Source organism: Tamandua tetradactyla, chromosome 19, assembly GCF_023851605.1.
Source record: "Tamandua tetradactyla isolate mTamTet1 chromosome 19, mTamTet1.pri, whole genome shotgun sequence".
In the NCBI taxonomy this organism is placed as follows: Eukaryota; Metazoa; Chordata; class Mammalia; order Pilosa; family Myrmecophagidae; genus Tamandua; species Tamandua tetradactyla.
Genome location: NC_135345.1, coordinates 26,651,713 through 26,666,000, shown reverse-complemented (window position 1 = coordinate 26,666,000; position 14,288 = coordinate 26,651,713). Strand labels below are relative to the sequence as shown.

General features: G+C 39.8%; 1 protein-coding gene across 8 annotated transcripts in view; it reads right to left on the bottom strand.

Moving 5' to 3' along the window:
- Window positions 1-14,288, bottom strand: part of RBPJ (recombination signal binding protein for immunoglobulin kappa J region) — a 312,323-nt gene that overhangs the window by 167,504 nt on the left and 130,531 nt on the right. For 2 of the 8 annotated variants that reach the window (XM_077136542.1, XM_077136541.1), the window contains exon 1: window positions 3,542-3,766. The exons of 2 other annotated variants lie outside the window; for them this stretch is intronic. Coding sequence is in view for 3 of the 6 variants with exons in the window: in XM_077136541.1 (XP_076992656.1) it covers window positions 3,542-3,561 (20 nt within the window). In the remaining 3 variants the exon portion in view is untranslated. 4 more of the 8 variants (XM_077136539.1, XM_077136545.1, XM_077136538.1 and 1 more) reach the window with 4 other exon arrangements.

Genomic DNA, 14,288 nt, shown 5'->3' with positions numbered 1-14,288 from the left:
AAAAATACTATTATAGAGCGTCCCCAAATGCAAAACACTTTCTTAAGGCCAAGATTCAAGTCTGCAAATAGAGCCCTAATTGTCAGAAATATTCTTGAGAGTAAATGACAAAGCATTAAAAAAAAAAAAGTATTGTTAAAATTGTCATTACTGTTAATAATTGGCCTAGAGTCTGTGAAAACATTTTATGCTACTATTTTATTTTGAAAGAAGTCAAGAAGAAAGTCATCTCATAAGTTACAATGTGTTATTACATTTAGGTTTGACAGATCTTCAATCTTTTACACACACACACAAACACACACACAAAATACCACCCTATCATTTGTTTCACATGTCCCTCTCCCTCAAGTTTATAAGAATAAAAAGTATCTGCTTTATTACCCAAACTATAATACACATTCGGATTTTTTTCATCCTACCATCACCACTGTAACTTGCCAAGAACCGAGTAGAGTTCATAACCTCTCATTTGATTTCCTATAAAACATGACCTACTTATTCAGCAACAATTCCTAGACCCCAACCATCCCTTATATCCAAGGATATTCTCTGCAAATCTTAATGCACAGCAATCCTGTACAGATAGGGCAAGTATTACAATTCCCATTTTACTACACAGTTAGGAAACTGGCTGAGGGGAAGTATAGTAACTTGGAAATAATCACAAAGCCAGATGCCAAAAATAACAACTTTAAGTCAATCCATGAGAAAAAACTGCCCCTAGCTGAAATTTAGTATTAGGAGGAAGCAAAATGCAAAATAATGCTTTAAATCCAAACCCGAAGTTTTAATTTAAAAATTACCACATACCAGAATTAAGAAGATATGAAAGAACTACCAAAATCCTTTTTTCTAATGCCTTACCAATCTAGTCTCCCAAAAAGTATTTAATGAATTACATGTGGCAAGAGAAGCTTTTTATCTAAACCATTTTTTTATATTCTAGCCACTTAAAAGATATCGATAGAAATCTGTTGGTATAGAGTAAAAGGCAGCCTTTCAGCAAACCTAATGCATGAAATTTAATGCCTAGAAGCATATTTAGAATCAATCCTAAATTACTGCAAATGTGTCTCCACATTTTTTCCTGAAAATAAATTTTCCATAGACCTATCTGCAATACACTTGGATGACAAATTTAAAGATTTTATAGTCTATATTCAGAATGAAAGTTCTCCTGCTACAACTCATACTGTATATTTCTATATATGCTGCTGGATATAATTTAATTTAGTAAAGATACTGTTTTATTTTTAGTCACAAAATAAAGGCCTTATGTCACGAAAAAGTACATGATTTAGAAATAAAATGCAAAATGTAAAAGTTGCCCTTGTGTGTGTGTGTGTGTGTGTGTGTGTGTGTGTGTGTACAAGTCAGAATAAAATATCTTCCATTCAGAACCAACAGTGTGCTCAACAATTTTACTTCCAAAGGATGATTATGCACTAAGAACAAGGGAAGCAAATGGTTATTGGTAAAATCCACTCATGGAAACTAAACTGCAAATTTTCATACACCTCCCAGTATAAATCACGAAACTATGATTTCCATTAATTAAAATTTAAATTACTAATTTTAACCACAATCATCAGCCAAAAAAAAAAAAAAGTTTTTCAGTCCACCAATATTCCTCAGACTAGATCTTGTAAATTCTCTCAGCATCTTATGAGGAACATCAGTTTACAAATGAAATGACATGACAAAATGATTCTTTAAGTAACATATCTTCTAAAAATAGTGGCCAATAGGAGAAAAATAGTAATTTTTAAAACCCTGAATATATTCATTCTAGTTATCCTGGTAAGTCTAATATCTCATATTCTGAGCACTAGAATAATTCAAGCCATTAAAATACACCACCACCAAGATTTTAACACTAACGTAACAATGAGAATTTGGAACCACGTAATGTTCCTTTAACATATTAGGAAATGCACGTAACTAACTTTAAGACAATCTTCCTTAAGACTATTACTTATATAACTTTTAATTGCATTTTATTAATATAGTTCAGAAAGATCCTAGAAACAGTATTCATCAACCAGAAACTGCACTCTTAAGTGCTCTCCTCATTTCAACCCGAATAAAGGAACAGAAGGGTTTTCATAAATATACAGAGCAAAATCCACATAACTGTGCCTATCTGGTGCTTAAGAAAAAAACAAAACATTTATATCAAATCAATTCCCAAGCAGAATGTCTTCCTTCCTTTTTATAAAACAAAAGTTAACCAGACTCTAGATATACATTCTAGAAAATACTGAAATTCTCCATCCCAACACTCACAAGTTTTTAACAACAAAATTCACGCAACTCCTACTTACACATCAAATGAGTATCTAACATGGTATCCGAAACTATTCTCAAACACCAACAGAAAAAAATACCTTGCGTCTCCTTTGAACGTCTTAAATACCTTTCGCCCATCCTCAGGTAACCCAGATGCAAAGCTACAGACTGCTGCCCTTGGCCTAGGCCGTCCGGAACCGAGGGGAGGGCGAGAGCGGCGGGGCAGGTGGGCAAGAACCATCACAGACTCTTTTCCAGGGCTACTGTTAGCAAGCAAAACAACTACGGGCCCAGAAACCGCAAAGAAAACTGAAGACATTGTAATCCCGAGAGAAAGGGATGCGGAGGGAGGAGTGGAGCCGGGGAGGAAACTAAGTATCACCATGCATCTTTCAGACCCACTAAAACAACACCCCGCAGGGTCTGCCCTTAGAAGCACCAGATGGAGTCCTCCGCGCTGAGACAGTTCAGCAGACATACACCGTGGGTAGTGGATAAATCAACCGATGATGGGAGCGGGATGGTGACGGGGGGAGTGCGAGGAAATAAACCACTGGGTCGGGGAGACAAAAGCCTCTGGGGGCGACGAAAGATCAAGCAGAAATGAAAGAGGGGAAACACATGAGAAATACAATTCAAGAAAAATTAAAAGTCAGAAACCTGGTGTCTAAACTGTGGTAGGTCACTGGACTGCCGGGTAGACTGGGGCAAAACAAAGGAGCAAGGGAGCGGAGGAGAAGAGACGGAAAAGGGATGCGGGGCGCTACGGGTCAGACAAAGCGCCCAAGACGGCGAAACAAAGGGCCGGGGGTAGAGGGTCGCGAGGAGCAGAGGAGAAAGACAAAGCGCCCGGGGCCAGGGGCACCGGCCAGGCAACGAGGCGACCACCGCCGCGAGGAACAAAGCTGCACGGAGCTGGGAGGCAGGGTCCACGGACGGCTGCAGCGGCGCGGGAGGCGAGCGGCAGGCACAGCGCCCGCGGGCCCCGCGCGCCCCGCCGCACTCACGCCCACACCCGCCGGCCTCGCCGTCGCCGCCGCCGCCGCCGCCGCCCGCCCTCACGCGCCGGAGCCCGAGCCACCGCGGCACACCGCGGACAGCGCACAGCCACAGGGCTCCGTGCACACGCCGCCGCTCCTGCGATCCCCCGACGCCGAGCGCGCCCTGGCACCCGAACCCGCCGCCCGCCGTGGGCTGTGAGACGCCCGCAACTTTCCCCGTTCGCAGCGCTCGGATTCCCCCGACTTACCCTGTCACAACAGGCGCCATCTTCCACAAACTCTCGCCAAAACTCCAACCCTCGCGAGATTCCCCCGAAGCCTTCTCTAGTCCCTCTCCCCCGCCCCTTCCCTTTTTCCTCGCTCCTCGATTCCACCCAGCCCCCTAGTTCCTTTTCCCTTCGCAGCCGCCGCGAAAGCCAGACGCCTCGCGCCGCCCGCGGAGTAGGGGATCCAGCTTGCTGCCTTCCCTGGAAACCTACCCAAGCAATGGAGCATGCGCAGGCGGCTCCTCCGCGGGCGAGCCCTCCGTGTGGTCCATGGGGAGCGCTCCAGTTATCCGGGTTTTGAGACGTGCCCTGAGGGACGTACGTGGAGACTGAGGAAAACTGGAGGGGATTACAACAGGGACGGGGAATGGAGGGGTCAGAAGGCGGGGCCGAGGGATAGGGAGGAGGGGTCCTGGGAAAATCTGCCGCGTTTCACAGGCCTAGATGAAACACCTCCTCAAATGGGTGTTTTCCAAGTGGCTTCCCGCTCACTCTGGGTTCCCAGCCCTTTTCATTCATTCAAACGTTCATTGGACGCCTCAGTATAAGGTGCTGGAACTACAAATATGCCTGGGGTTAGGGCAAGTGACAGACCAAGGAACTATCTTTATTCTTTTGATCCCCATTGCTAATGGAGGGCCGAACATAATTACAACGTGATCCGCCCCTCCAGTGCTCTGTAAACGGAAAACTTTTGTGGTTGAACTCTGTCGCCTTAGACTTCTACTCCTTGGGTGCGAAGTGAGGTCAGGCCAAGGCCTCTTGCAAAGTCATCTAGAATGTCCACCTTACATACACACGCTAGAGCGCCGAGCAGTTTTCTCCGTAGTGTAAACTGAGTTGGAATTGAAAGCCACTATCACCACAGCCCCTCCCCACCCACCCCCGACCACGGCCCTGGCCAGAGGCCGCAAAGCTCATTCCCTGCCACTCGGTGCAGTGACCTGCCTGCCGCGTGAGCCTCTCTAGGGGCCCAACGCACCAGCCACCATGAGTGAGCCAGGTGAATATAGGGCCAACTCTGCCCAGGGAACCGGCCCTTCCATGGGCCTGGCACAGCCAAGGATGCTGCCAGCTGCCCGCCACGTACATCGAGAGCCCTAAGGTCTGAAAGCCGGGAGCAATTTTGGACGGTCCTAGCATTTAATTGAAAAGTGCAGGGCCCGAACTTCACCCCTCCCCCGCACCTGGGGGTCCCCCCACTCTCCCGCTCTACTCCGCCTTTCCTTTCCTAGAGATTCCCAGATCCTGTACTGCCTCCCACAGGGAGCCCCAAAACCCGGAGAACTGGAATACGCTCGAAACCTGCTTGAAGGCGCTGCAGGATTGGCGCGGCACGCGCGAGCCACACTGCGCATGTGCCCAATGCGGGCAGCCTAGTCTCACGCTGCACCTCCTTCCCACCGCCTTCCACTACTCGCCTCAGACACAACACGGGCCGTGGGAAATTCGCTAAACCTCGCGAGAACGTGCCCGCTGTTGCCTATACCTCGGCCCCAAGTCTCGCGGAGCCCAGGCAGTACAGGTGTTTGTCTCGTGCAGCTCTGGGCGCTGTTCGTGCAGCTCGTGTCCTGGCGGCAGGCGGGGTGGAAAGGGAGCGGCACTCCGCGGAGGCGGGACCGGTGGGCGCGTGGCGGGATGCGCAGGGAGGAGGCTGGACGTCTCGCACACACTCGCGTTCGTGACTCTTCGTGGAAGAAGTGGTCCGTAGGAAAGTAGGGGAACTTGGGAGACTAGAAACCGCTCCCGGCGTGAAAGGGGTAAGAAGTCAGACTCTAAGGCAGGAGGAGCCCCAGACCTAACTCCCGGGGACATTTAGTGTCGCCCTTCACGAGCCTGGTACTTTCCTAAAATGTGTAAGACGCCGCTGCTCCCCACCTCCAGAAGCTGACAGACAGCCCCAGTGTCAGGGTTGAGTCATGCCTGAGTCACCTAGTCTGGTTACCACTTCGCTTGCTTTAAAGCAAGTTCGGATTCCCTTAGCTACTCTTCCTTTAGCAATTGTTTTTTCCTTTCAGTTGTACGCGCTGGCCTGATGAGTTGGGTAGGAAAAAAAAAAATGCCGGTCTCTGCGCTCTCAAATTGTTGGCTAGTTTTTGCTTCCCGTTCAAGGACACGATTTTTGAAAATCCGTCTTCCGCCCCTAATCTTTTTAACCTTTTGAAGTAATCCTTTCGTACCAGTTTCTGTTCTTTTTTCTTTCCCTCAGTTAATGTGAATCATAATTTTGGTTTTGCTTCCCTTCCCCTTTCCATATTTTCTTTGAGTATTCATTCCATTTTAGGTATTGTTTTGTGGGGTGCTTTAGTGACCACTGTTTTAACTGTATCCCTTTCCTTTTGGGTTTTTATTTTGTACAGTGAGTTCCTAGTTACATTCTTCAGTCAGGCACATTTTAGATTGCCCCGGATATGGTTTCTATACCAACCTTTTCTAACATTGCTTCCTTGCTGAGAGCACCCCATAGATCCGCAAATGTAGAATTGAATTTTGATTCCTGAAGGACGCTGAGCCTTCTAATAGGAGCTCATGTTCTGATGGTTTTGTAGTGGACAGTAAAATCAAGTTTCTGTTGTTTTCAAAGGTGTTAGTGTGTATGTGTGTACCTAACCCTTTCATTATGTATTCCGCATAGAAAAATAGCATTTAATCTCAAAGCCATCCTGGTTTGGAACAGTTTAGCTCAAAAGGAGGACCATGGCCTGGACACATATTCCTGGGAGCCTTCCTCCCGAAAAGACATTTCACTTGTGGTCTAGTCCAGGTCACTGATCGAATTTGGAACTATGACCTGAAAGTCCCAGCAACCTTGAAAAGGCATAACCACAAGTATAATCATAACGCCTCATCTTCACACTAAAACCCTGCCCTGAAACTGCTCTGCCTGTGATCTTCTCTCCATCTCAGTAAATGACAAATCCATCCTTCCACTAACTTAAACCAAAAAACTTGAAGCTGTTCTTGCCTCCTTTTTCTCTCACATTCAACATCCAACCTGAGAGAAAATCATGCCGACTTCAAAATACATCCAAAAGCCAATTTCATGTCAGTTTCTACTCACCCAGTCTAAGTTATCTCATTTCTACCCTATCTTGTAGGAAGTCTCCTAACTGATAACCCTTCTTCTTATCTCGCTTCCCCTCATTCTGTTCTCAGTAGAGCATGCAAAACTACTGTGACCCTGGGTTCACAATTCTCCAGTGCTTTTCCCATTTCACTGAGCGTCCCTTCACAGTCTGCCCTGCAGCAGAAACCTCTTTGACCTCACATCTCTTACTCTCCACCTTACTCGTTCAGCACTAACCAGCTGCTTCCTTGCTCCTGGGATACACAGCACACTGTCAACTCCAGACCTTGCTCATTCTGCTGCCTGGCATGTTCTTCCCTCTGGCACCTTAAGGCTCACTTAGGATTCTTGTCTATTTTATTCACTGTTCAAGCCTCAGCCCCTGGAACAATGCTTGGTTCATGGTAGGCAGGTACCCCATATTTTTAGAATGAGTGGGGTGTCCTCTTTAGAGGAGAACAAAAATGATTTTGAAGACTCAGTAAGCCTTTTAGGTTTCAAAGCAGCATTGAAGTTATACCAGTACTGTGTAACCTAGTGCAAGCCTACATGGAAAGAAGGGGAAAGTCTACAGATCAACCTCCTGTCTTGACTTTAGGTAAAAATTAAAAGTTCTTACTCCTGGGTTAGACCAGTAAATGAAGTCACACTTACTTTAAGGGGTTCCTTTATTCTCCATTTTAGAATCTCTGGTTACTAGTAGGAGTAAAAATGTGTTTGATATTTATGGAAAGCTTTTTGGCAAACTTTATCCCTACCTGTTAGTCTTACAATTCAATTCCTATAAATTTATCTTATGACTATACTCACATATGTAAAATTACCTATCTATTACAGCACCATTTATGGTAGAACGTACTGGTAAATACATTCCATTAAGCCTAAATATCCATTAAGAGATGTCTTATTTTAAAAGATCATGCTGTATTTATAAAATGGAATAGTATACATCTGTTAATAAGCAGAGGCTGCCATTTATGTACTTACATGGAAGGTTCACAAAGATACAGTAAATTCAAAAAGCCAAGTGCAAAACAGTGTTAGATAAATATATACTTACTTACCTATATGTATCTAAAATGACTCTGGGAGGATACAATAGAAACTATAACGTTAACTGCATTCTAGTAAGGGACTTGATGGTTGGCGAACAGAGGGGAGGGGTTGGCTTATCTCACTGTCTGCTATCTTGAATCCTTTGACTTTTGTACCACGTGCAAGTATTATTGCCTACTCAAAATACAAAATGTTAAGAAAAGGAATAAACATGCAAGAAAAAAAATGACCGAATAAAATGGATTCTTCTCTGCCATTTCCTAGTAGAATTATTTTCTAATAGAGTTTATATATGTAGTGTACCATCTCAGTACAATTAAGAACCAGAAACTGCTGTCTTAGTACTATATTAGTAATAGTATTCTCCCCGGCCATTCATACAGCATGCTTAGAGTATCTACTGCTACATATTAGGCATCATCTTTGGTGGTTTACAAAGTTGGATAATGCAAAGACTCAGGGGACTCGAGCAAACAGAAGACTCAGAGCAGTTGCAGTGCAATTCTGTGCTAGGATTGAGGTATGAGTTTAACAGCCTTGGGGTACAATGGAAGAAGCACCTAATTGTAGTCTGATAGGGCTAGGGAAGCCTTTGCAGAGATGACCTCTGAGCTGACTCTTGAGAGAGTAGGAGTTCAGAAGACAAGTAGAGGAGGAGGAAGCATGGCAAGCACAGGAAACAGCAGGTTCAGACTGTGAGATGTGAAAGAGCATCTTGTTTTCAGGGGAACTCCAGGTGGGGTTTTGATGCATGTGGAAGAGAGGGAGGGTCACAAGACAGAACTGTGGTCCTCAAAAGTTAGTGGGCATTAAAATTACCTGGGTCCCACTCCTAAAATGCTACATAAGTAAATCTGGCATGAAGCCCAGGTAAGGCATTTGTAGCAGGCTGGTCAGGGTTTCTGATGCAAATTGTCCATGAACCAAGCTTTAAGAATCTCCTTTGCACTAATTGGGTGCAACATTTCTCAGAAGTTTCATATTGGGAGGTTATGGCATATTTTTACAGTTTCTTGTAAAAAATCAGTAAATGAAAAACTAAATTATTAAAAGGGATGAATTTGGGAGCCCCTGAGTGTGTATCAAATAGGCATGTGAAGCAGTTGGTGGCGGTTCTTATGAAGGGGGTTATCGTGTTTTGCTCTGGTGGTTTAAACACAGTGATAGATTTCAACATTGCTTTTTTCCTAATTTACACCATCTCATATTAATGAGGCAAATAAACATGGAGAATTTTACTAGGTGACCTCATAATGATGTTTTAATGAAGAACATGTGCTCTAGAGCTACATTGCCTGGACTCAGCCTGTGAGATCTTGGCAAATTATTTAACCTGTCAGTGCCTAAGTTTCCTTACCTATAAAATGGAGATAATAAATAGTACCTAATTTGTAGGGTTGTCATGTGGATTAGAAGAGTTATTACATCTAAAGCACACAGAAAAATGCCTATTATATAATAATTGCTAAGTAATGTTAATTTTTATCATTATTACTGAACAAATTCATAATAAAAATTCTTCCAAAGCAAATCAGAATGTCTCTAGCATTCCAAAAATAAAAAGGTCAAATACAGTGATAATTTAATCCATATTGCTGCTATATCACTTCTTTGCCATCTGTTACTCAAATGATAGTAATATTATTCTTATTTAATTTCCAAGAGGTTCACATGTCCAAAAAAGTTGGGAATCCTACTGTAAATGACCAGTAAGAGCCTCTGAGGAAGGCAAAGGGCTCTACTCCTAAGAAAGCTGGCTGATTACCCTCTTTAAACATTAGGAACTATTTATTCCTTGGCATCACTTCTCTCACTCATGATTTTTTCGCTCATCTTTATGCCGCTCATGTATTCATAACAGAATCCCAATAATTTTCTCTCATGTGTTAATCAAGGTTAACCAAATATATAGGAGATTAAAAGCGTGTCCAGAAGGTTTCCACCAGGCCATACAATTCTATAAGCAAAATAACCTCTAACTCTAAGAATGAAAGAAATAAAGACAATGCTGAAAAAGAGTCAGAGTGGGCTTTAGGGGAATTTGAGAAACAAAAATAAATACTCATCCTCCTTTCTGATTGGATTTGATTTGCACAGAATTCTTTGGCCCTGGGAATTTATGTTTTTTGCAGGCTTTAGTTATGCTCTGCTTAGTTTGCTAACATGTGGAGGCAGTTCAAAAAGGTGAAACAAGAAAAAGAAGGGGCTATTTATGCTAGCAATGTGGAACATGAATGGAATCAAATGCACATTTGGGAAGAAGAATGTGTACAAATCTAATGACTTGTTAGAAGTTTTCATAGTAAATATAATTGGAAGAAAATGTTTCCATGTGTGTCTGATGTATTTTGTTGTTTTTATAACATGAACTAGATAAAGCCAGTTAATATTTATATAATGACAACACCCAATGAATCATAAAACTCCAGTTATTTGGTGTATAAAGGAATATATTTAAATCTTGACTTCCCTAAAATTTCCCATTCTCATGTACCATATATTGCAGTGGTTTTTGTTTCTGTATAAACCTATGTTGAACACACACAGTTAAATTTAAAAGCTGAGGTATTAAAGAAAGAGCGTTGCATCACAGCCACCACTGAACCCTCACTCTGCCACTAAGCAGCTGGCTAACTTTGGGCAAATTAATTTTTTCTACTAAAAGGCTATTTCCTCATCATAATTTAAAACTTATTTATTGCATAGAGTGATTTTTAGGATTAAGTGAGATGTTACCTGAAATAATTGGGTAAACAGTAGGCACTTCATAAACGTTATTTCCGGAATGAAATTTGTCCACCCATACCAACTTCAGTTTCTTTATCTATTAGACAGACTAATACCACCTACCATAGAGATTTGTTGCCAAGATCAGCTTAGATAATTATATGGGAAGTTCAACGGACAAAATCTCTTTAAGTAAATTCATAGAATTTTAATTTGGACTGGCACATTTATAGAAATTTGACTTTATGTAGAAAATCAATGAAACAGAAAAAGATAGCTACATTTATTCCTCTCAACTGTGCTGTTACTAACTTTGTGCACAGAAGGCCTTTATCAGTTTTTCAAAGAAAGCCTACCAGAAAGGTTTCACTCTTTGTATCTGTATTGTTTTATGTAACAGATGGTGTGATGATAAGTGTCAACATATAGTCATGACCTTTATGGCTAGCATCCTTCTCCAAAATAGACTAAACACTAAGAAAATCAACTTTGGAACCAGTCTTTTCAAGCACTCACAAATAGGGAGAGACAATAAATAACTCCCTGTCTTGTGAAATATCAAACTCTGTCAAAGTCAGCTGACTTATAATGCCCTAGAACTTCGTAAACAAAACTGTGCATTGTCTCTTTTAATAATTGACATCATTTTAGTTTGCCCATGTTTTTTAATTTTAATTATCATTACGCAACATGTAGATTTTTTTTTAAAGATATCTTGTGAAATTACTGCAGGGAAAAAAGCATCCCAAGAAAATTTATAATTAAATCATTACTAAATATTAAGCACAGACTTAATTTTATGCAGTAAATGTGTCTGAAAAGTTTCATATCAAATTGATAACAGTATTTAATTTGTAAAATGTGCTAAAGAGATGCTCTGTGTAAAGGAATCCTTGAAGACGTTATGGTAGATAAGCAGTTATTTAACTATATTCTATTATGATTAGCATCCTGTAGAACGTCAAATAAATTATACAAAGGAGTTATGAATGTCCCACTTGTGAGAAAAAAAAACTTTTCTCAAATCTTAACCACAAATTTTCTCCCCTCTAAGTACTGTGGAGAGATTTGGAAATATATTCATGCTTCTTTTTTTTCTTTTTTTTTTTCTTCCAGCTTTCCAAACACTTGGCGTAAAATTTACCCTTAGAATTACTTTTGACTGCAGTGATGTTTACAAACTATGATCTGGGGGAAGCATTTGGCTCCTACTTTTTCCTTCAAGTCTAAAGTTCCCCAAAAATGTTCTTATGAAATCCAAATCTGATTTTCATCACATAGTTTTACCTACATAGCATCATATTTTCCTTCCCCAGCAAACACCGAGTATTTTATTTTTAACTAGCACAGTTATATCTGTATTTGCATGGTACTTTCCAAGTTTCCAAACTAGGCAACAAATCAGAGAATCTGAGCAAAAAAAAAAGAAAAACTGAAAGATAACTTCTGCAAAACAGTTTACATACATAAGTATTTAGTTTATATAATAAAGTATAATTCTGAAAAGTTGTAGGTCAAACAAACATGAAGTGAAACAACTCTGTATTTAAAGGGGTGTTATAGTATATAATTCATGAAGTGACAATAAATATGATTGAGTCTCCACTCTCTTGAGCATTCACTGAGACATCATCTCATATTCCTAGAAGTGGGTGCTTTTCATATTTCTGTTTGTCAATGTGTTTTGTTTTTTGTTGCTGCAGAAATTTATTTTTATTATTACAACCTGATAGAGGGTATCTGGCACTCAGAGTTTCAGATTTTAATATTAATAAATTATTTACAAAGGCATAAATACTAAAGAATGCAAAAATATTTATTTTTAAATAAATCAATCTTTAAAACCAGTAACAGTGAGCGGCTGAGGATGGGTAGCTGAGACTGGGTGAAGATCAATACCATTTTGGATTTTTGCCATGTCTTTTATTTTTTTAATTGCCAGATAAAGGTATCATAAAAATGATAACTATAGACCAATGTCTCTTGTGAATATAGATAGAAAAAATCCTCATCAAAATACTACCAAATTAAATCCAGCAAAATAAAAACCAAGTGAAATTTATCCCAGAAATGCAAGGTTGGCTTAACATTTTTTAAAAATCCATTAATGTGGTACACCATATGAATAAAATAAAGGGCAGAAAACACAGGATCATATTGATAGATACAGGGAAAGCATGTGACAAAAATCCAATACCTTTTCATGATAAAAACAAGCTAGAAATAAAAAAGGAAATTCCTCAACATTAAAAAGGGAACCCACCCCTAACGTCATATTTAAAAGTGAATGATAGAATGTTTTCTTCCTAACATTAAAAACAAGACAAATATTTTTGCTCTCCACACATCTATTCAACATTGTACTGGAGGTTCTAGCTAGGGCAATTAGGCAAGAAAATGAAATAAAAGGGATCCAGATTAAAAAGGAAAAAATAAACTTATCTTTAGTTGTAGATGACATGATCTTACATATAGAAAATCCTATGGAATCCAAAAAACCATTAGAACTAATAAACATTTCATCGAGATTGAAGTATACAAAATTGAACCAAAAAAATCAATTGTATTTCTATACACTCACAATGAACAATCTAAAAATGAAATCAAGGAAATAATTCCAGTACAATGGCATCAAATAAAATAAAAAACACAAGTATAAATTTAATAAAACCTCAAAACGTTATACTTTGAAAACTACAAAAATTCAAATTCTTTGTTGAAAGTACTTAAAGAAGATTTAAATAAATGCAAAGATATCCCTTTTAATGCTGCCCAAATTAATCTACAGAATTCACAATTCCCATCAAAAACCTAACTGGTCTCTTTGCAGAAATTGACAAACTGATCATGAAATTCATATGGAAATTCAAGCAAAACAAGCTTTAAAAAGAATGAAGTTGAAGTACTCAAATTACCCATTTCGAAAGTCACTACAAAGCTACAGCAATCAAGACACTATAGTACTAGCATAGGATAAACATATGCTCAATGGAAAAGGATTGAAGCTCTAGAAATAAACATTTATGGTAACTGATTTTTGACAAGGGTGTCATAACAATTCAATAGGGAAAGGATTGTCACAAAAGTTCCTGAGATAACTGGATATCTACATGCCAAAGAATGAAATTGGATGAGTACCACACAACATAAATAGTAATTAACTTAAAATGAATCGTACCCAAATCTAAGGGCTGAAATAATATAACTCTTAGAAGAAAATACAGAGATAAAATTTTATGACCTCGTATTAGGCAATGGCTTCATAGATAAAGTACCAAAAGCATAAGCAACAAAAGAAAAATATAGCTTAATTAGACTTTAAAAGATTTAAAACTTTTGTACATCTAGCACTATCAAGAAAGCGAAAAGAAAACTCACAGAAAGGTAGAAAATATTTGTGAAATCATATATCACATTTAGGTCTAATAGCCAGAATATATAAAAACCTCTTAAAACTGAATTTAAAAGACAATTCAATTTTAAAAGACAAATGATTTGAATAGACATTTCTTCAAAGAAGATTAACATCATTAGCCATCAGGAAATGCAAATGAAAACCATGAGATAGCACTTCATACCCACTTGGTATGATCAAAAGTCAGATAATACCAAATGTTGGCAAGGATGTGGAGAAATTGAAATCCTAATGCATTTCTCTTATAAGAATGGAAAATGGTGCAGCCACTTTGAAGAATTTGCTTTAAAAGATAAAAAGATTTAAAAAAAAAAAAAGATGAATCAGAGGAATTAACACCAATACTCCTCAAACTCAAAAAAACTGAAGAGGAGGGAACATTTCCCAACTGCTTCTATGAAGCCAATGTCACCCTAATATCAAAACCAGATAAAGATACCACAAGAGAAGAAAATCACATACCA